Raw genomic sequence first — 21491 nt, forward strand, 5'->3', positions numbered from 1 at the left:
CTCTCTTTGTTTAACCTCTCTGGGATATGTGGGACACGAGCGTCCCACCTGGCCAAAAGCCAGGGAAAATGCAGAGCGCCAAATTCGAATAAATTACTATAAAGATCAAACTTTCATGAAATCACACATGTAAGATAGAAAATTAAAGCTACACTTGTTGTGAATCCAGCCAACATGTCAGATTTCATAAAGACTTTTTGGCAAAAGCAAACAATGCTACTATCTGAGAGTAGCACCTCCTTAACATGTTGTAAGTTTATGTGCCTCTCTGGCTGATAGGATTTTGGCAGCTATCTTGTTTTCTACTCTTCCAGAGGATGGTGAAACAGTTAGAAGCCAATTCTGGATGAGCCCCCATTTCCCCCTGTAGACGCGGACACTGAGTATTGATTGAAGGTTGTTTTATTTTAACAAGTTGAGGGTAAGGTCATTTAAACCCTTAACCTGTACACATTATATGGAACACTGAGCTGATGAGCAAGTTAAACAACTGGGTTTTATATTTTGACTAGGTTAAAATGTAATTATTAATATCGCACATAGTGATAAGAGGATGGAATGTAATGGGAATTTTAATGTTTGTGCCTTTTGTACAACTAATTTCTGTCACGTTCTGACCATAGTTCTTGTGTGTTTTCCTTGTTTTAGTGTTGGTCAGGACGTGAGCTGGGTGGGCATTCTATGTTGTGTGTCTAGTTTGTCTGTTTCTGTATTTGGCCTGATATGGTTCTCAATCAGAGGCAGGTGTTAATAATTTTCTCTAATTGGGAACCATATTTAGGTAGCTTGTTTTGTGTTGGGGTTTGTGGGTGATTGTTTCCTGTCTTTGTGTCTATGCAACAGATAGGACTGTTTTCGGTTTTCACATTTGTTGTTTTGTAATTTGAAGTGTTCAATTGGGATTTATTATTAAAGAAGATGAACACTCTGCTAAATAGCATATATATATTATTATATTATAACACTCACCACGCTGCGCTTTGGTCCTCTCTTTCCCAGGAAGAAAGCCGTTACAATTTCTGTGTTCTATTCATGTTCTGTTCTATAAACCAATTTCTGTGTTCATGCAAGTGGTTGACTGAACAAATCATCTTATCAGCAGCTGAAATTTGGCAGTACACCCAGATCTTGTTTTGAGAACAAACGAAAGATATCTCAGTTTCAAGGTCTCAGCTTAGAGAGGAGAAGCCTCGTGAGGTGTTGGTCTGTCACATATTATGAAACAGAATTGGTCGATCGCATGAATGAAAAAAAACGGTATTGATGAATGAATTATGCTAAATCATGCAAATATAACTTGTCTGTGTATAGCGTATATAAAACAACTGCTGGGTCTGCTGATGAAGAGCTCCTGATTGACATGTGTGCTATGGTTCATTGAGTTGGTTGGAACCTCTCCAGTGTGCTGACAATAAATAATGATTAATTTAAGATTGACTTTGAGTGTCCCTGTGCAAGAATTTCCCCACAACATTACCCTTTACAACTGCTGAAAACTAATATTTATGTTACAATGCACGTTAGTAGCCTTGAGAATGTTTTCAAGGATACTAATAAAACAAATATTAAAATAAGTGCCTTTTTAGAAGACTATTCTGTTTATGTCTAGCCAGGTAACATGGCATGAACTATAAATGTACAAAAAAAGATCAACTGTGCTGTTTGATAAACAACTGTGCTGTGTGATTAGCTAGTGACATTACCGGAATAGCTCGCTACAGTGCAGGATTTACTAGCTGCAATTGATTTGATATTAGTGGGCACTGTTAACAACCCTACATGTCTGTAGCTAACTCTTTTAGAACAGACACCTAGATAGCTAGCTAACATCAACTGAATACTAGTTTAGCCAGGTGTTTCTAGCCCAGCTCGTTAGCTAGCCTCTCCTAGGTCAGCACCTGGTAAAATCAGGATGTAACAACTTCAATTACTACTTTCTCGGAAACAAGGGAAAAAAACTTCAAAATCACAGAGAACCAAAATCACAGAGAAAACATTACATAGGATGAAGAAACAATACTCCAAGCCGCAGCTCCATACTACTTGTCAGGCATAGAGAACTGATACTGTATACTCATTGTTAGGGTGGGATTGGTGTGGAGGGTGCGTGGGTGGCTTTTGACAATTTATTTGGATTCCTCATGTCTTACTTATTTGTCCAAATCGGGTGTAAGGTACTATATTTATTGAATATTATATGAATCCTATCAATTAAAATGGCCAATTTGGGTGCAATCAATTAGCTTAATTTCTCAGAGATCTAATTATATTTCAACCAAATAATGTTGCAGGAATGTTAATCTTATCTGTTTCTAACGACAGGACAATCTGAGATGGTGGGTGTCATGTGTTGCTGAAATGACATGGAACGGCCCTTGTGCTAGGCGTTGGGAAAAAAGTATAATATTAAGTTCTAAAAGCATTTTCAGAACATCATGTTCAACAAGGTTACCCAACATCGCCATGTAAATCAATGTTGCATGTTGATTTGAGCGTTTCAACTTTAACACTAATGTAGAAATATACTTCAAACACGCATACAACATTGTGTAAAAGTATTATAAATTCTAACAAATTTGAATTCCCCACAATCCTCTACAAACGGAACCAAATGGCAAGTTGTTGCAAAAACGTAGAATTCTTAAGTTGATAGAAATATTATGAATATGGTGTAAATTAAACAATTTCCATTGTTGTAGTTTTTACTCACAAATAATCGTTCAGATGCAGTTATATTTAATTAAATTAACATTTCTGAAAATCATGCTTTCACAAAATATATATTTTTTATTTTTTATTTAATTTTACCCCATTTTCTCCCCAATTTCGTGGTATCCAATTGTTAGTAATTACTATCTTGTCTCATCGCTACAACTCCCGTACGGGCTCAGGAGAGATGAAGGTCGAAAGCCATGCGTCCTCCGAAACACAACCCAACCAAGCCGCACTGCTTCTTAACACAGCGCACATCCAACCCGGAAGCCAGCCGCACCAATGTGTCGGAGGAAACACTATGCACCTGGCGAACTTGGCTGGTGTGCACTGCGCGAACGAAAGATATCCCGGCCCGCAACAGGAGTCGTGAGGGTGGTGTGGACATCTTAGCACCCTGTTTTTCACCTAATTAGCATTTAGGAGGAGGTGCACCCCTCCCTCTGCCCCTTCCCGGCCCTGGGGGTGGTCCTCTGGCGTTTCCAGGCGGCCCCCTTGGGCCTGGGGGGCGGGTCACAGCCGCTTGGGAGTTTGGTGCAGCCAATGAAACATCCTTCTGAAGGTTAACCCCCTTGACATTGTCAGCTGCTCCTGGACGTTTTGCCACCTTGGGAAATTTGCTGCCCTTCTCGCTCATGTTGTCTGAAAAAGCAAAAGAGAAAAACGGGGTGGATGTACAGCTACTTATTCCACATATTATTGTGTTACAACCTGAATTCAAAATGGATCAAATATATATTTTTCTTACCCACCTACACATAATACCCCAAAATGAAAAAGTGAAAACATGTTCTTAGATTTTTTTGCATTAAAAAAAGAGAAAAAAACCCTACTTGCCATAGAGTTTCAAGCTGATTTAAGTCAAAACTGTAATTAGGCCACTCAGGAACATTCAATGTTGTCTTGGTAAGCAACTCCAGCAGTGTATATTTGGCCTTGTTTTTTAGGTTATTGCCATGCTTTAATGTTAATTTGTCTCCCAGTGTCTGTTGGAAAGCAGACTGAACCAGGTTTTCCTATAGGATTTTGCCTGTGCTTGGCTCTATTCCATGTATTTTTTATTTTAATTTTAACTCCCTAGTCCTTGCCAATGACAAGCATACCCATAACATAATGCAGCCACCACCAAAATGAACAAATACAAAAATTAAATGATGTACCTTTTGTTTCTCTGTGTTTCAGAATTTCCCTTCAATTCGTAATTGGCTGAATGTATCTCATCGGAGAAAGCATCCAAGCGAGCAAACATCTCCCCTTTGTCTCTGTACGTGTAGCACATCTATCTGATGCTGTCAGGTCAAAAAGAGTAGGATATTGTTGCCACCAGTAGCATTGAATGCAAGGGAAGCCAGCAAGCATGTGGCCTCCCTTGATTAAAAAAGTATAAACTAATAATGGCGGATAATGGCGGACGGAAGACAGAGTGGTGCGGCAGGTGCCGCTTCTCATACGAATGCTGTTATTTTATGTAAAACATCAGGTGTACGCCGACCCCAGCTAAGTAACTCATGCAAAGAGTTAAAGAGCAATTATGTGTTTTATCTCCAGTACTTTGCCATGATTGTCAGTTATTTAGCTGCTCTAGTGATAATGTCAGTGCGTCCTTGCTGGGATGACACAATCAGTCTACTACCGGAGAATATCAACACCAAACACATTGGTTCACCATTCCACGGGAGCGGACAGGACACAAAGTCTACCTCGCTCCCTATTCCACTGAACCGCTTAGGCGTAACAAATACAAGTCCAACATTTATTGGAAACTTTTAAACTACCTGTTCACTAACACTCTTCCTTGGCTAAATGGAGAAATCTAGAAATTGATGAAAGAACGATATTATGCTCTAAAAATAGCCCTAAGATCCAAATTAGAGCATGACAGATGTAGGTTTACCATGTTGAGAAATAAGGTGATGAAAGAAATCGGACAGGCCAAGACAAACCTTTTTAATAACATAATTGGTGAAGCTAAACAAGTTAACAGGGAAAGACCATAGTAACACTGCAAAAAGACTAGAAATCATGATGAATAACAATGTAACACGGGATGCAGTCAAAATAGCAATAGCCTTCAATTCCTACTTTATTGACTCTGTCAGGGTACTAACACAGAACCCCTCCACTGGTTTCTTGGGCTCAGTGCTAGTAAATTACACTCAACATGTCTTCATCATAAGGGAGGTTTCTGAGACAAAGGTGAACAAGGTGATTAGCTCACTAAAGAACTCTAAAGCCAAATATGTGTTTGGGCTGGACTCTACCTTTCTTAAAAACTACAAAGAGTCACTCATTGGCCCCATTACTAAGGTCACCAACACATTTTTGTTAAACAGAAAACCCAAACATACGGCTGCAGATTACATTTACATTTTACATTTAAGTCATTTAGCAGACGCTCTTATCCAGAGCGACTTACAAATTGGTGCATTCACCTTATGACATCCAGTGGAACAGCCACTTTACAATAGTGCATCTAAATCTTTTAAGGGGGGTGAGAAGGATTACTTTATCCTATCCTAGGTATTCCTTAAAGAGGTGGGGTTTCAGGTGTCTCAGATCCACAAGGTCTGCCATGAGAGGTGACTGTATAGTTCCCTTAAGGAAAAGCACCTTTAGTAAATCTGCTTTCTCTGTGAGAGCTTCCCATGTCTGGAATACACTGCCATCAGACACACATAACTGCACCACATATCACACTTTCCCAAAATGCATGAAGACATGGCTAAAGGTCAATCAGATTTGTGAACATGGTCCCTAGCTGTGTGTTGCCGCTTTCCATGTTGTCTGTTGTCTGTAGCTTGTGAGGTGTGGAAACACTTTGTTGCTTTTATGAATTTTGTCTTGCTGCTTTTTGTTCTATGTTGCTCTGTCTGTATGCTACATCTTGCTTGTTCTATGTTGCTCTGTCTGTATGCTATGTCTTGCTTGTCCTATGTTGCTCTGCATGTGCTCACTGCTCAAGGATTGTCTATATTGTAATTGTTTTTAATAACCTGCCCAGGGACTGTGGTTGAAAATTAGCCAGCTGGCTAAAACCGGCACTTTTACTGAAACGTTGATTAATGTGCACTGTCCCTGTAAAAATAAAAGAAACTAAATAAACTCAATAGCCAATCAGCATTTAGCTAAACTGAGCAAACTCAACTGTGAACGGTCTTGGCGCACCAAAAAAAAGTGTCATGGGAAATCCGTTTGGATTTGGCTTCACACCAATCATATTACAAATGTAAAACATCAAAAGCCAAACATCATTGACAGAAAAAACTTGAATTGTTGCATCTCGTTGTGTTGTTGTACTCTGGTGGATAGCTAGCTAGTTCAAATTGGCACTTTCCTAAATTAGCCATGGATGGAGATAGAGATTTGGACTTGTAGTTTTACTTAATTCTCCATAATGGCCAATGATTATAACGGCGATTGGGAACAAACTATAAAATTATACATTATGCCCCTGGCCTGAGAGGATAGAAGTTCAATATGTAGCTAGATGCAGTAAGCTAATGTTAACTAGCTGGCTCATCTTTTCTCATTAAATAAAGTTAGGCTTGCGAGCAAGCATTTTAGTCAGGGAGTCTAGGACAACATGAACTAAAAGTGTGTCCTGTCCTGTTTGACAGGGTAATAGATAGTTTTGCCAATATGAAGGAAAGGAGGATGGCGTTGGCATTTCTCAACAAGTTAGGTGAGTCAACATGTTTTTTCTACTTATGCACACACACACACACAAATCAGTAACTTGGACAGCCACCTGATATTTAACTTACATTGATTGGACTAAATTGTTTTGGGAATCTAGTTGTCACTGTATTAGACTAAGCATAAGTGATTTGATTGATGATGTTGAAGTTGAAATAGTGCTATATTCTTTGCGACTTGTGATAACTCTGTTCTAAATCAATAGTTGTTTAGTAGTCTGAAAATGTCGGAAACATTAACTTGATTGACCATCCTGTAGGCCATGTAACTTTTTGTAACATGCAATATGCATATGCATTGTGGACTCCACCTGAACGATGTTGCGCTCCTTTTTGTGATTAAACAAAAGGTGTTGTTGAATTCATTCTCCCTCTGTGTCTTCTTACTTTCTCGAGCTTAGGCCTATATATCACGGTGGCAAGGCATACAGTGCCTTCAGAAAGTATTCAGACCCCTTGACCTTTTCTACATTTTGTTAAATTACAGCTTATTCTAAAATTGCTTAAATAAAAAAAAAATCCTCAGCAATCTACACACAATACCCCATAATGACAAAGTGAAAACAGGTTTTTAGACATTTTTGCAAATTTGTAAAAAAACAAAACAGAAACACCTTATTTAAATAAGTATTCAGACCCTTTGCTATGAGACTCGAAATTGAGCTCAGGTGCATTCTGTTTCTACAATTTGATGGGTGTCCACCTGTGGTAAACTCAATTGATTGGACATGATTTGGAAAGGCACACACCTGTCTATATAAGGTTCCACAGTTGACAGTGCATGTCAGAGTAAAGACCAAGCCATGAGGTCGAAGGAATTGTCCGAAAATCTTCGAAAGAGGATTGTGTCGAGGCAGAGATCTGGGGAAGGGTACCAAAACATTTCTTCTGCATTGAAGGTGCCCAAGAACACAGTGGCCTCCATCATTCCAAAATGGAAAAAGTTTGGAACCACCAAGACTCTTCCTAGAGCTGGCCGCCCGCCCAAACTGAGCAATTGGGGTAGAAGGGCTTTGGTCAGGGAGGTGACCAAGAACCCGATGGTCACTCTGACAGAGCTCCAGAGTTCCTCTGTGGAGATGGGGGAAGCTTCCAGAAGGACAACCGTCTCTGCAGCACTCCACCAATCAGTCTTCCTCTCCGGCAACTGAGTTAGGAAGGACGCCTGCATGTTTGTAGAGACTGGGTGTAATGATACACCATCGAAAGTGTAATTAATAACTTCAACATTCTCAAAATATTCAACATCTGCTTTTTATTTGTACTAATCTACCAATACCTGTCCTTCTTTGCGAGGCATTGGAAAACCTTCCTGGTCTTTGGGGTTTAATCTGAGTTTGAAATTCACTGCTCCACTTAGAGACCTTACAGATAATTGTATGTGTGGGGTACAGAGATGAGGTAGTCATTCAAAAATCATGTTAAACATTATTATTGCACAGAGAGTGAGTCCATGCAACTTATTATGTTACTTGTTAAGCAAATGTTTACTCCTGAATTGATTTAGGCTTTCCAAAACAAAGGGGTTGAATACTTACTGAAGTGAGACATTTCAGCTTTTCGTTATAAATTAATTTGCTTTAAAAAATGTAAAACATAAATGCTCTTTAACATTATGGGGTATTGTGTGTAGGCCAGTGACACAAAATCTCAATTTAATCCATTTTAAATTTAGGCTGTAACACAACAAAATGTGGAAAAAGTCCAATTGTGTGAATACTTTTTGACAGCTCTGCTTCGGAGCGATGTTATGATACAATTCACTCAAAACAAACTGTTTCTTTGATTGATCTTTGAAGTGGGTTCACATTTTTTTCTTAATGCCAAAAAAACATCCAACCACCAAGTGGTGCTGAGTGGAGATGCTAGGAAGGTAGAGTAGGCTATGTGAACTGACCTGGTGGGGGTGCTTCTTCAGCAGGAGGGGGGATTAGAGAACGGTTGGGAAGAAGGCCAACCAGGTCATGCATCACCTGGTTGGTACTCTCCTTGTTGTTCCTCCTGTTCTTCTCCTCATCTCTAGCCTAAACACAACCGCAGATTATACTGTTGATGTTGCTGCATTCGTATTTACACACCCTTCAGCATTACGTACATGCATTTAACAGTACTGAATAACATGCCATTATTTACAGTATAGGATTTAAGTCCTGAGAGACCGCAGCTCAGTTGCTCATGGTCATTTACCATTTGCATCTTCCTCTTCAGTTCCAGGTTGGCATTTTGATAGTTTTTGGAGGTCGCATTCAGATAGTAGATGGCCAACCTGACACAGGATCACAGAACTCTTGATATGATGAGCATGTGTATGTTACTAGGACCATATGCATGTTTGCTTTAGTGTGTGTGTGTGTGTGCGTGTGTGTGTGTGTGTGTGTGTGTGTGTGTGTGTGTGTGTGTGTGTGTGTGTGTGTGTGTATGTGTATGTGTATGTGTGTGTGTGTGTGTGTGTGTGTGTGTACATACACCATCAGCAGCATAGCTGGTATGATCAGCCCAGGATTAGTTGCGTAGGTGAAGATATTACCAATGAACGCTGGTAGGTCCTTCTCTATAGTTTCCATGACAATGTCATACATTTGCGCCCTTCCACTAGTAGACAAGAGACCAGCATTAGATGTGTGCCTAGTGTGTATGTGTGCGTGCGTGTGTGTGTGTGTGTGTGTGCATGAGAGACACCTGAAGGGGCCACAGTCAGAGGAGGGCGGCAGGGTCATTATGGTGTAAACCACAGGCAGAAGGCTGAGGAAGAGCACCAGGAGGAGGAGGCCCATGTAGAAGTTGTTGGATTTGGAGGCCTTGAAGACCCTCTCATGGGGAACGTTACAGCTCATCACGGCCCAACACTGGTAGTACATGGAGGAGAGGAGACGCAGGACGTTCAGCCCTACCAGGCCAGGGGCGTAGAACGCACCCATCCTGAAACAAACACAGATACAGAAATATGTGATAAACACAACTTACAGGTTGATTGGAAATGTGTTGATGGTTTATGTGATGTCTCATATTTACTCACCAAATCATTCCTTGATTGAAGATCAATCCAAGCACGTTGCCGCTGATGTCAAACTCTCCATAAGACGGCTAGAATCACATATAAATATTTTAAATAGTGCAATGCATGAGATAAATAATGTAAACATAATTCTGTTCATTGTCCCCCCTTTCTCTCTCCCTCTTTCTCTCTCTCAGTAATTAACTTCCCAGGGCAGTCCTGTGTCTTGGTGAATGCGAAGGATCACCTATCGTGCCAGATGTTGCTGTGTGGTATCAAGTTTACTTGTTCTCACACATACAATAAGCAAAGATAAAACAAAGTAAAGAGCAATATAGTAGTGCTGGATTGTATTGATAGAGAGTAAGTATACATTGTTACCATACTACCATACATGTTATTACCACTTTATCCCATACTGTAATGTAAAGTGCTACCAAAATGTCTTACGATAGAATGGGAACACACACACAGTAGAACAGTAGTTATGTTATTCTTCGGAAGCATAGCACGTACAAATCCAGCCTCCAGGTCCCAGCACCAGCAGTAGTTGAGGAAACGCACAATCACGGCTCGCAGGAAGTCACCAATGAGGATGGTCAGATATGTCACCTGGATGTCAGAGACGGTGAGCTTCACAAACTCCTAGGAGGCAGCACAGAAGGGAAACTAAACATGAAACGCCCAGCATGCCACACAGCCTCAGTCTCATCACTGGTGCACAATGACAGAAACTTTATGGGCTGCCCAGGTCAGTTGGAGGAAAACCCAGGAGGAACAACAAAATAATAAAAAACGATGGTCTGCCACCGCTATGTTTAGTAATAAAGGGAAAACGGAGGAAGAACACGGGTAATCCTCACTATGCCAACGTCGGTCTCCCAGCACGGCCCTCTGATGACATCAGCAGGAGGGATCTCCGGAGGGGGGATGTCAGTAGTGTTGTGGAAGGTACTGTAGTTGGCATAGTACTCCTTCAGACCCCAGATAGTGGCATTCTTAATGTACTTCTCTTGTTCCAACTGTACACATGTTAACACACAAAGACAGGTTCAGGTGAGTAGGTAAAATATACATTTATACAATATGTACACACACACACACACACACACACACACACACACACACACACACACACACACACACACACACACATACAGGTGAATAAACACACAAACATGCATTTGCAGGTACATAACACTGACACATTGTCTGGTACCTTTTCATTGACATCATCAAACAGGGCGAACAGGAAGGTGTAGAGGTTCCCAAGGAACAGGGCAAAAATGCGGCCCAGCTGCCACTTGAGGGCAATACGAGGGTGGTACTCCTCCAGCTCAGCGATAGTCTCAAAGAGAGGGGGGCACACCAGCCCCAGCAGTGACATCACAACCTCCACCTGAAAAGTAAAACACAACCAATCACCAGGATGAAGACTAAAAAAATACTTTAATGAATAACCATTAAATACTGAACACACTATTATTAAATTAGTATTTCTTTATAAAGATGTATTAGCATTATAAGCATTATAAGCATTACATTCATAAACATGTAGAACATGTTTCATATCATTTATAAACATGTAATCATTTTTAGTGGCTTACTCATGAAAGTTAAGTGTAACCCAAGTGTGGTATGATATATATATATATTTTATAAATGTTTGACTGTCATGACAACCCAGATAATAGGACAACAACCTACAACTGAAGAAAACAGGACAAACACCAAATGCACATTTCTGGCTCACTCCCTTTGACTAGATGAACCATAGCACAGCATGTATCTGATCATAACAACTCAACCTGCCTCATTCTTTTCATACCAGGAGAGCGTATTCTGATCTAGTTTTGCAAAGTCCTGAGACCTCTTGACCACAAAATAGATGAGGAAGCCACTGCCCCCCAGGCTGCAGAGAATGAAAAGATTGGCTAGAACCCGCAGGAACCTCCGCAAGTGGACGTTCTCATCCTTCTGGTTCTCCTGTTCGTCTACTATGGATTCCTACCGAGAACAGTCAATTAGTGAGAAACACAGTGGATACCATGGTTGAAGATAGTAAGTGTCTAGGCCCGTACATGTAGTACATTTTTGCATGTATATAATTCTTGGGAGATTGAAGATTTTTAAAGATAAGAGCAATGGATATTTGTAGAACAAAGTTATGCATAAACAACAGTATCTTGTGCCAAGAGGTCGGCCTATTAGCTATGGATAGGCCTAAGTGTTAGCTGCTGCTGTGTTTACCTTAAAGCTGGTGGTGATGGAGGCATACTTGTTGTCAGCTGTCTCTGGGTTCCCAATGAGGTAATCCCAGCTGGTGAACATCTTAAAGGTGAATGTAAACTGTCCATCGTCCCCACCATCTCCTCCCTCATCCGAGTTACGGGCCATCCTGGGGGGGAGGGTTGCTGGCATCAATATTTTGGATACTGTTTGTGTGTATGTGGATTAGTATGTATTTACTGTGTGCATATGTGTATGTTCACGTGTGTGTGTTTAACCCACGTTCTAATGACCACCATCAGGCTATAGCCGAAGATACCAACACCAACCAGTAGGTAGGACAGTGGCAGTCTGAACTGGAGGAGTCCGATGGTACGTTCGTCATTGTAGTAGCCATAGAACAGAACAGAGTACTTGCAGTAGCCCTGGTGAAATTAAGAAAAATAATCATGTTCATATGCAAGTCATTCATCTGAAATTAAGCTGACAGTGACAAGTACAATTGATGTACTGAAAATGCGTAACACTTTATTAAAGGACCCACCCATAACAAGTTGCAGCCACTATTTCGATGCCATTTCCTGTCCGAAGAATGATGAAGGCTACTTACACATATTCACAAATTGAAATATACATATTCATTGAAATGATAGGCTACAATAGCTTTGCTCATAATCATTCATGCTGCAAATGACATGTAACATGTAACTAACTATAAGTTTCTTGAATGTTCTTTTACTGGTTCCTTTGCATTATCTGAATAGACACGTGTGGGTTCAAGCTATCATTACACCAATCAAAGCATTCATCATTGGGGGAGGGGGGGCGAAGACATCAAAACTATGAAATTATACATATGGAATCATGTAGTAACCAAAAAAGTGTTAAACAAATCAAAATATATTTTAGATTTTAGATTCTTCAAAGTAGCCACGCTTGGCCTTGATGACAACTTTTCACACTCTTGGCATTCTCTCAACCAGCTTCACCTGGAATGATTTTTCAACAGTCTTAAAGGAGTTCCCACATATGCTGAGCACTTGTTGGCTGCTTTTCCTTCACTCTGCGGTCCAACTCATCCCAAACCATCTCAATTGGGTTGAGGTCGGGTGATTGTGGAGGCCAGGTCATCTAACACAACACTCCATCACTCTCCTTCTTGCTCAAATAGCCCTTACACATCCTGGAGGTGTGTTGGTCATTGTCCTGTTGAAAAACAAATGATAGTCCCATTAAGCACAAACCAGATGGGATGGCGTATTACTGCAGAATGCTGTTGTAGCCATGCTGGTCAAGTGTGCCTTGAATTCTAAATAAATCACTGACAGCATCACCAGAAAAGCACCATCACACCACCTCCTCCATGCTTCATGGTGGGAACCACACATGCGGAGATCATCCGTTCACCTACTCTGCGTCTCACAAAGACACGGCAGTTGGAACCAAAAATATCAAATTTCAACTCATCAGACCAAAGGACAGATTTCCACCGGTCTAATGTCCATTGTTCATGTTTGTTGGCCCAAGCAAGTCTCCTCTTCTTATTGGTGTCCTTTAGTAGTGGTTCTTTGCAGCAATTCGACCATGAAGGCCTGATTCATTCAGTCTCCTCTGAACAGTTGATGTTGTGATGTGTCTGTTACTTGAACTCTGTGAAGCATTTACTTGGGCTGCAATCTGAGGTGCTGTTAACTCTAGTGAACGTATCCTCTGCAGCAGAGGTAACTCTGGGTCTTCCTTTCCTGTGGCGGTCCTCATGAGAGACAGTTTTATCATAGTTCTTGATGGTTTTTGCAACTGCACTTGAAGAAACTTTAAAAGTTCTTGAAAAATTCCGGGTTGAATGACCTTCATGTCTTAAAGTAATGATGGACTGTCATTTCTCTTTTCTTATTTGAGCTGTTCTTGCCATAATATGAACTTGGTCTTTTACCAAATAGGGCTATCTTCTGTATACCACCCTAGCTTATCACAACACAACTGATTGGCTGAAATGCATTAAGATGGAAAGAAATTCCACAAATTAACTTTTAACAAGGCACACCTGATAAGTGAAATGCATTCCAGGTGACTACCTCATGAAGCTGGTTGAGAAAATGCCAAGAGTGTGCAAAGCTGTCATCAAGGCATTGGGTGGCTACTTTGAATAATAACTAATATCAAATATATTTTTAATTGTTTAACACATTTTTGGTTACTACATGATTCCATATGTGTTATTTCATATTTTTGATGGCTTCACTATTTTTCTAAAATGTAGAAAATTGTAAAAAATAATGAAAACCCTTGAATGAGTAGGTGTTTCCAAACATTTGACTGGTTCTGTATATATAACCATTTTATAAATGGTATTATATATATATATATATATATTTGTTTTGTTTCGTTGTTTATATAGACCACCAAAGAAAAGTGAAAATGGACAAATTATTCAATGGATTATGATAATTTTCAGAAAAAATATTTTTAAAAGTAGACTTGCAAAAACATACATTTGCACCGCCTATTTTAATTTGCTCCTTGGCTCAGGCAGCCAAGTGGACACAAGGCTGTTTGGTTCAGCTCAGTCGCGAAGAGGAATAACTTTGCAGCTGTTTCTGATTAATAAATAATGCCACGCTGGTGGGTGGTAACATTCAAGTAAAACCCAGCCCTGAAACTCAACATAGGCTGAAAATAAAACGATGGCTTATTGACTTAAATCGCTGTGCAACATCATGGGTAAGCTCTGGCCATCGTCTTTCAGCTTGAAACAGTGGATTTTTTCCGGTGTGGGTGTTTAATTACATTGCAGGTACAATGCAATATGATGCTGTTATTCATGAACATGTATGACCCCTAATGTCTTAAAAATCTACTTTTTACCCTTTTTTTACCAGTAATTTAAAAGTACTGTATGACATCACATTTTATGTATGTTTGTTTCATATGTACAATCATATGAAGTAAACCTGAACCTTAAGTAAACTTAACAAGGTGCTTAAATATGGCATCACTCCAAAGATCCTCACTCCAAAATCAAGTAGGACGGAGTAGTCCATGGCTTTGGCCTGCTGCGCTCTGGGAACAGTTTTCCTGGGTATAGACCCATGCGGAAGACCCATCATCACCTCCAGACAGAAAGAAAGGAAAAATGAAAGGGAAGTGGGGAAAAGACTGTAAGAATGAGACAGTGAGTCCCTCCTAAGATATCTCTCCATATGCTGACCAAATGTACTGCAAATATTTTGCAAGACAATGGACTATGTGCTTAAAGGTTAAAAAGCTGCTCACCTCTGGGAGAACAACAAGACCAAACATTAACCCAAACAGGACCAGGTTTAGACCGTACATCCACCGCAAGAAGATGAAGTAGGAAGCCACAGATGACCCAAAGTGACCTGAGGGTTAGAGTTCAAACTCCAAAAGTTACATAATGAATAGATAGAACTACATTACATGAACAAGACAGAAACTCATAGCTTTAAATAATGGTACCCACTCTCAACCTCTTTAATCTTTCTTTCCCATGGAATACAGGCTGTTTTGAAATTGTCAAAGTCACGGTTGAACTTGATCATTTTCTGAAACAAAAAAGGTTAAGAGAGAATATTTGAAAATAGAAGTTTATCACATACGTACTGTGTAGGTCTTGATAAGAAAAAATCATGAAGATTATGGTGCACTTATGATTTAACCCTTAGCCTACAATTTCTGTGCTCCAGCGGAAATCAAATTAACATTATCAAAAAATCCCCATCTCTTTAAGCTAGAGATATCAGTTTTTGCAGGAGCTGCATCTCAATCCCCCACATCTGCCGATATAACCGTTCCGCATCTTCAGTGAAAGGTGGCAGAGATGGTGTTTGTCAGACCATGTGACATCCCGAAACATCAGAACATACTTCCTTTCGATAATGTTTTTTCAATGTTTCATCCAATACATACATATATTTTTAATTTAAAAAACAACAAATAAATAGCTAAATGATCGTTGGTATAACCATCTTAAAACAATGCCGTATGTTATTGTAGACCCCCGTCACCCCTTCCCCCATCCCCCTCCCCTCATTTACACAGGGCTTAGACTCTAGAGGGTTAAATGTGTATTTTACATGCCATATCAAATAACAGGTGTAGATCTTACAGTACAATTACTTACAAGCCCTTAACCAACAATGTAGTTTTAAGAAAAATAAGTGTTAAGTAAATAATAGATACGTAAAAAAATAAATAGCAAATAAGAGCAGCAGTAAAATAACAGTAGCGAGGCTATATACAAGGGGTACTGGTACAGAGTCAACGTGCGGGGGCACAGGTTAGTCGAGGTAATTGAGGTAATATGTACATGTAAGTAAAGTTAAAGTGACTATGCATAGATAATAAACAGAGAATAGCAGCAGCGTAAAAAGAGGGGGGGAGGGGCAATGCAAATAGTCAGTGTAGCCATTTGGTTAGCTGTTCAGCAGACTCATGGCTTGGGGATAGAAGCTCTTAAGAAGCCTTTTGGACCTAGACTTGGCTCTCCAGTACCGCTTGCAGTGCGGTAGTAGAGAGAACAGTCTATGACTAGGGTGGCTGGAGTCTTTGACTATGTTTAGGGCCTTCCCCTGACAACTCCTGGTATAGAGGTCCTGGATGGCAGGAAACTTGCCCCGGCGATGTACTGGGCAATACGCACTACCCTCTGTAGTGCCTTGCGGCCGGAGGCTGAGCAGTTGCCATACCAGGCGGTGATGCAACGAGTTAGGATGCTCTCGATGGTGCAGCTGTAGAACTTTTTGAGGATCTGAGGACCCATGCCAAATCTGTTCATTCTCCTGAGGGGAAATAGGCTTTGTCGTGCCCTCTTCATGACTGTCTTCGTGTGCTTGGCCCATGTTAGTTTGCTGGTGATTTGGACACCAAGGAACTTGAAGCTCTCAAACTGCTCCACAACAGCCCCTTCGATGAGAATGGGGGTGTGCTCAGTCCTCTTTTTCCTGTAGTCCACAATCATCTCCTTTGTCTTGATAATGTTGAGGGAGAGGTTGACACCTGAGTGGTCCCCGTGTTGAGGATCAGCGTGGCAGATGTGTTGTTTTTTATTTATTTTTATGTTTAACCTTTATTTAACTATGCAAGCCAGTTAAGAACAAATTCTTATTTACAATGACGGCCTACCGGGGAACAGTGGGTTAACTGCCTTGTTCAGGGGCAGAATGTAAGATTTCTACTTTGTCAGCTCGGGGTACTGAGCCAGCAACCTTTCAGTTACTGGCCCAATGCTCTAATCACTAGGTTACCTATTCCCCACCTGGGGGAGGCCAATCAGGAAGTCCAGGATCCAGTTTCAGAGGGAGCTGTTTAGTCCTTAGCTTAGTGATGAGCTTTGAGGGCACTATGGTGTTGATCTGTTGGGGCGGTATGCAAATTGGAGTGGGTCTAGGGTTTCTGGGATAATGGTGTTCATGTGAGCCATGACCAGCCTTTCAAATCACTCCATGGCTACAGAAGTGAGTGCTATGGGTTGGTAGTCATTTAGTCAGGTTACCTTAGTGTTCTTGGGGACAGGGACTATGTTGATCCTCTTGAAACATGTTGATATTACAGACTCAGTCAGGGACAGGTTGAAAATGTCAGTGAAGACACTTGCCAGTTGGTCAGCTCATGCTCGGATTTCATGTCCTGGTAATCCGTCTGGCCCTGCGGCCTTGTGAATGTTGACCTGTTTAAAGGATTTACTCACATCAGCTATGGAGAGCCTAATCACACAGTCATCCGGAATAGCTGATGCTCTCATGCACGCTTCAGTGTTGCTTGCCTCGAGGCAAGCATAGAAGTAATTTAGCTCGTCTGGTAGGCTCGCGTCACCGGGCAGCTAACTTAAGTCTTAACATAAATACATAATTTGTTTGAATTATTCATAAAGATTCAGTAGGACATAACTCATCTTTAAGACTGTGGACTCAGTTGTAAAGTTAACACTTGGCCTAGGAAAAGTTACCTTAGCCATTATGACTTTGTAGGCGTAGAGCTTCCTCCCTTTGCCCTTTCCCAGAGCCCCTTCAAACTTCTCCACAAACGCCTGGCATTCCCTACAATTCAAACCCACAAAAAATAATGACTCATCAACCAACAAAAAGTATCAATCACTGGTTTGATAAACCACCCACCAATAAATCAGTGAGAAGCTGGTCAAAGAACATCAATCAGCAAAGGGTAATGGACAATCTATCTACTTTGTCATTCCATAAAGTAATTAAAGTATTTCACAAAATAAATTGACATTTGATCAGGCAATGTAGCATCAAAGGCACAATTATATTTTAATTTAATTTAAAAATAAATAAGATGACACCACAAGTACTACATTAGTTATTGTGTAAGCCTTAAGGAATGTGCAAAGTACTGTAGTTATAGAAAAAAGAGAAAACAGCACAGCAAGAGCAAGTCCCTATGTGAAGGCAATCAGCCAATGGGAAATCAGTGGAGGAATACACATGATGGTGGCCATTTTGTTTACTTGAGGAGTTTAAGCCTCCTCTTCATGCGCCACGGTTTGTTCCTTAGAGTGGCGATCAGCTTCTTCTTCTCCTCCATCTCTTCCTTCTGAGCAGCAATCTCCCCTTCTGACAGAGAATCCTCGTCCTCTGACTCGCCCGAAGAAGAAGAGCTATCAGAAGAAAGAGCTGTTACCAGGGCCAGGGGTCAAGTCAGGGTCAACCATGTGTCAACCAGAGTAGAGTTATAGTTCCGGTCAGACTGTCTTTGCTAAGAGTGGGCAGTATGGCCAGAGGCTTTACACAGTGCCCAATTATCATGGTATACACTTTGAACTTGTCACATTATGTTGAAACGCATCTGGCAGACCAACAGAAAATACAAAAAGAGAACATTGCTTTGGCAATGTAAGCATATGTTTCCCATGCCAATAAAGCCCTTAAATGTAATTTAATTTAATTTAATTGAAATGAGGGGACAAGAGGGGACACATGCAAGTCAAATCACTCTGACAGAGCTCCAGAGTTCCTCTGTGGAGATGGGAGAACCTTACAGAAGGACAACCATCTCTGCAAAACTCCACCAATCAGGCCTTTATGGTAGAGTGGCAAGACAAAAGCCACTCCTCAGTAAAAGGCACATGACAGCCCACTTGGAGTTTACCAAAAAGGACTCTCAGATCATGAGAAACAAGATTCTCTGGTCTGATGAAACCAAGATTGAACTCTTTGGCCTGAATGCCAAGTGTCACGTCTTGAGGAAACCTGTCACCATCCCTACCGTGAAGCACAGTGGTGGCAGCATCATGCTGTGGGGATGTTTTTCAGTGGTAGGGACTTGGAGACTAGTCAGGATCGAAGGAAAGATGAAAAGAGCAAAGTACAGAGAGATCCTTGATGAAAACTTGCTTCAGAGTGCTCAGGACCTCAGACTGGGGCGAAGGTTCACCTTCCAACAGGACAACGACCCTAAGCACACAGCCAAGACAATGCAGGAGTAGGGACAAGTCTCTGAATGTCCTTGAGTAGCCCAGCCAGAGTCCGGACTTGAACACAATCTAACATCTCTGGAGAGAACTGAAAGTAGCTTTGCAGCGACACTCACCATCCAACATGACAGAGCTTGATAGGATCTGCAGAGAAGAATGGGGGAAACTATCCAAATACAGGTGTGCCACACTTGTAGCATCATACCCAAGAAGACTCGAGTCTGTAATCACTGCCAAATTTGCTTCAACAAAGTACTGAGTAAAGGGTCTGAATACTTATGCAAATGTGATATTTCAGTTGTTGTTGTTTTTTATAAATTTGTAAAAAATTCTAAAAGCCTGTTTTTGCTTTTTCATTATGGGATATTGTGTGTAGCTAGATGAGGGGAGCTCACAAATAGTGAGCTAAGGTCATTGTCGTAGCATTTTGTAACACTTTTGTGCAACCCTATAACCCATTTTCATGACTCAACTCCCTGAACTAATTAATCAATACATTGAAGGGGCATATCTGAACAGAGTCTGTCAGACTCCTCCTTCATACATGATGGTGTGTGGAGCATGGAGATATGTGAGAGAGATGGCCCTCTCAAAGGATACTGCACCTGCTGTACTTTGCGTTCTTCTTTTTCTTGTCTTTCTCGTTCCCTTTGTCCTTCACTCCTTTGCCTTTGGCGTCACTTTTCCCTTTAGCATCGCTCTTCTTCTCCTTATTCTGCCCTTCTTTCTGGTTCTTGCTAGTCGATTTTCTGCCTTTCCTTTTCTTCCCTCGTTCTTCCTCCTCACTCTCCTCCTCACTCACCTGCTTGACTGCCTTTTTATTTCTGCCTGCAGCCTTTGGGCCTTTCCGCTTGACGCTCTTCTCCTCTTCCTCATCCTCTTCCTCGCTGTCCTGGACCTTGGCCTTCTTCTTATGAGCCCTCTTCCTCTGTGCCTCATCTTCCTCATCCTCTTCCTCGCTGTCTTGGACCTTGGCCTTTTTCTTATGAGCCCTCTTCCTCTGTGCCTCGTCCTCCTCCTCCTCTTCCTCCTCGCTGGTGGCCTGTTTGCCATTCCGTCCCCCAGCTTGTGGAGAAAGTTTGACTTTCCTGTTTCTGTCTCTCCACCTGACCTCATCTGAGACACACACACACACACACACACACACACACACACACACACACACACACAAATGACATTAAAACCTGAACAATTAAACAAACATCTAAATCAGCCAGGTTGCCAGCCTCCCCATGGTTATTGCCAATGGTGTAATGGAGGGTAAACGCAAGACAGTTGGGTAGAGGGCACGATAATGCCTATTCCCCTCAGGAGACTGAAAAGGTTTGGCATGGGTCCTCAGATCCTCAAAACGTTCTACAGTTGCACCATCGAGGGCACTGCTCGGCATCCAACCACAAGGCGCTACAGAGGGTGGTGTGTATGGCCCAGTACATCACTGGGGCCAAGCTTTCTGCCAACCAGGCGGTGTCAGAGGAAGGCCCTAAAAATTGTCAAAGACTCCAGCCACCATTGTTGGACAATTAAACAAACAGGTAAGCTCAAACACACATAAACACACACACATCAAACACTTTCTCCTCCTTATGACTTACCCTCACGCCCACTGTCTAACTCTCCATCGATATCCATTCCCACTATAAAATATATATATACATTGTCAGTCAAAAGCTCTACAAATATTGTACTTTGTCTTTGAACCATGAAAATCTCACAAACTTACTGTTTCATGTTTAAGAGTATGGATGTATGTTCCATGTTATAGTACATCTACAGATAGGATCTTAATTTGAGCACTCTTTTGTTGCTGAGAAGTGCTAACTTGTAGTGTATTTGAGGTTTAAAAAGTATTTTAATGTTTGTAATTTCCACTTAGAAATTTCAGACTTGATTTGACCTAATGAAAAATGTATCAACTCCTTCAAAAATGTAAATGAATTATAATCCACATAATAATTGACATTTCTTGTTCATGCAGAATTATTTTCGCGTTGTAGAAAACTGGCTCAAAGTAAGATCATTAGTAGTACATCTGTTCCATATTTACTACAAACACATCAAAGAAAGAGAAAAACTGAATACTCTTCAGAAGTCAAGAGAAATCCAAAAAGAATAAATATTTCCACTCTGGAAAACAAAAAGGATAAATCCTACCCACCCTCTTCCATTTTAATTGCAATGTCAGTTTTCTTCCGAGGAGGCATTTTGGCTCAGTGTTGTCCTCTTATTAAGCTCTTCAGTTCAGCCTGCTCTCTCCCTCTCAGGCCATGTAGATCTCAGGTAAGCAGGCAGCTGTCACACCTGTGCAGGTACTCACACACTCTGACAGGTGCACCAGTGTTTGGGCTACTAGACTTGCTGTCTCCCTGACAACCACCAATGATATTGCTCAAGAGATTATAATATTTAG

The 21491-nt window shown here is 41.1% G+C and overlaps 1 protein-coding gene across 3 annotated transcripts; it reads right to left on the reverse strand.

Annotated features, from left to right (window-relative positions):
• Positions 1 to 22: 22 nt before the first annotated feature.
• Positions 23 to 21381, reverse strand: LOC118392976 (transmembrane channel-like protein 2-B). 3 transcript variants are annotated; one of them, XM_035785062.2, is made up of 20 exons: positions 21240 to 21381; positions 20677 to 20718; positions 19687 to 20197; positions 18116 to 18265; positions 17597 to 17687; positions 15113 to 15194; positions 14905 to 15011; positions 14643 to 14741; positions 11914 to 12056; positions 11653 to 11800; positions 11215 to 11409; positions 10622 to 10801; positions 10266 to 10424; positions 9919 to 10047; positions 9424 to 9491; positions 9087 to 9326; positions 8874 to 8999; positions 8595 to 8673; positions 8305 to 8431; positions 25 to 3354 (listed from the first exon to the last, which is right to left on the reverse strand). In XM_035785062.2, exons 1-20 carry the CDS (start codon positions 21283 to 21285, stop codon positions 3125 to 3127), a joined length of 2952 nt encoding a protein of 983 aa, XP_035640955.2. In that variant the 5' UTR covers positions 21286 to 21381; the 3' UTR covers positions 25 to 3124. The 3 variants fall into 3 exon arrangements, with proteins under 3 accessions (XP_052317255.1, XP_035640955.2, XP_035640952.2); XM_035785059.2 differs by having other exon boundaries at positions 8874 to 9326; XM_052461295.1 differs by lacking the exon at positions 20677 to 20718 and having other exon boundaries at positions 23 to 3354; positions 8874 to 9326.
• Between the last annotated feature and the right edge of the window lie 110 nt (positions 21382 to 21491).

Source organism: Oncorhynchus keta, chromosome 14 (assembly GCF_023373465.1).
Source record: "Oncorhynchus keta strain PuntledgeMale-10-30-2019 chromosome 14, Oket_V2, whole genome shotgun sequence".
Classification (NCBI taxonomy): domain Eukaryota; kingdom Metazoa; phylum Chordata; class Actinopteri; order Salmoniformes; family Salmonidae; genus Oncorhynchus; species Oncorhynchus keta.

What these genes read in the sequence shown, in the direction of transcription:
- LOC118392976 (XM_035785059.2), bottom strand. Translation starts at nt 21,285, where the DNA reads ATGCCTCCTCGGAAGAAAACTGACATTGCAATTAAAATGGAAGAGG. An exon ending in CCGTCCTACTTGATTTTGGA is followed by an intron (nt 12,057 to 14,642) that starts GTGAGGATCTTT and finishes TAATTTCACCAG; the next exon opens with GGCTACTGCAAGTACTCTGT. An exon ending in CTGATGGTGGTCATTAGAAC is followed by an intron (nt 11,801 to 11,913) that starts GTGGGTTAAACA and finishes CCTCCCCCCCAG; the next exon opens with GATGGCCCGTAACTCGGATG.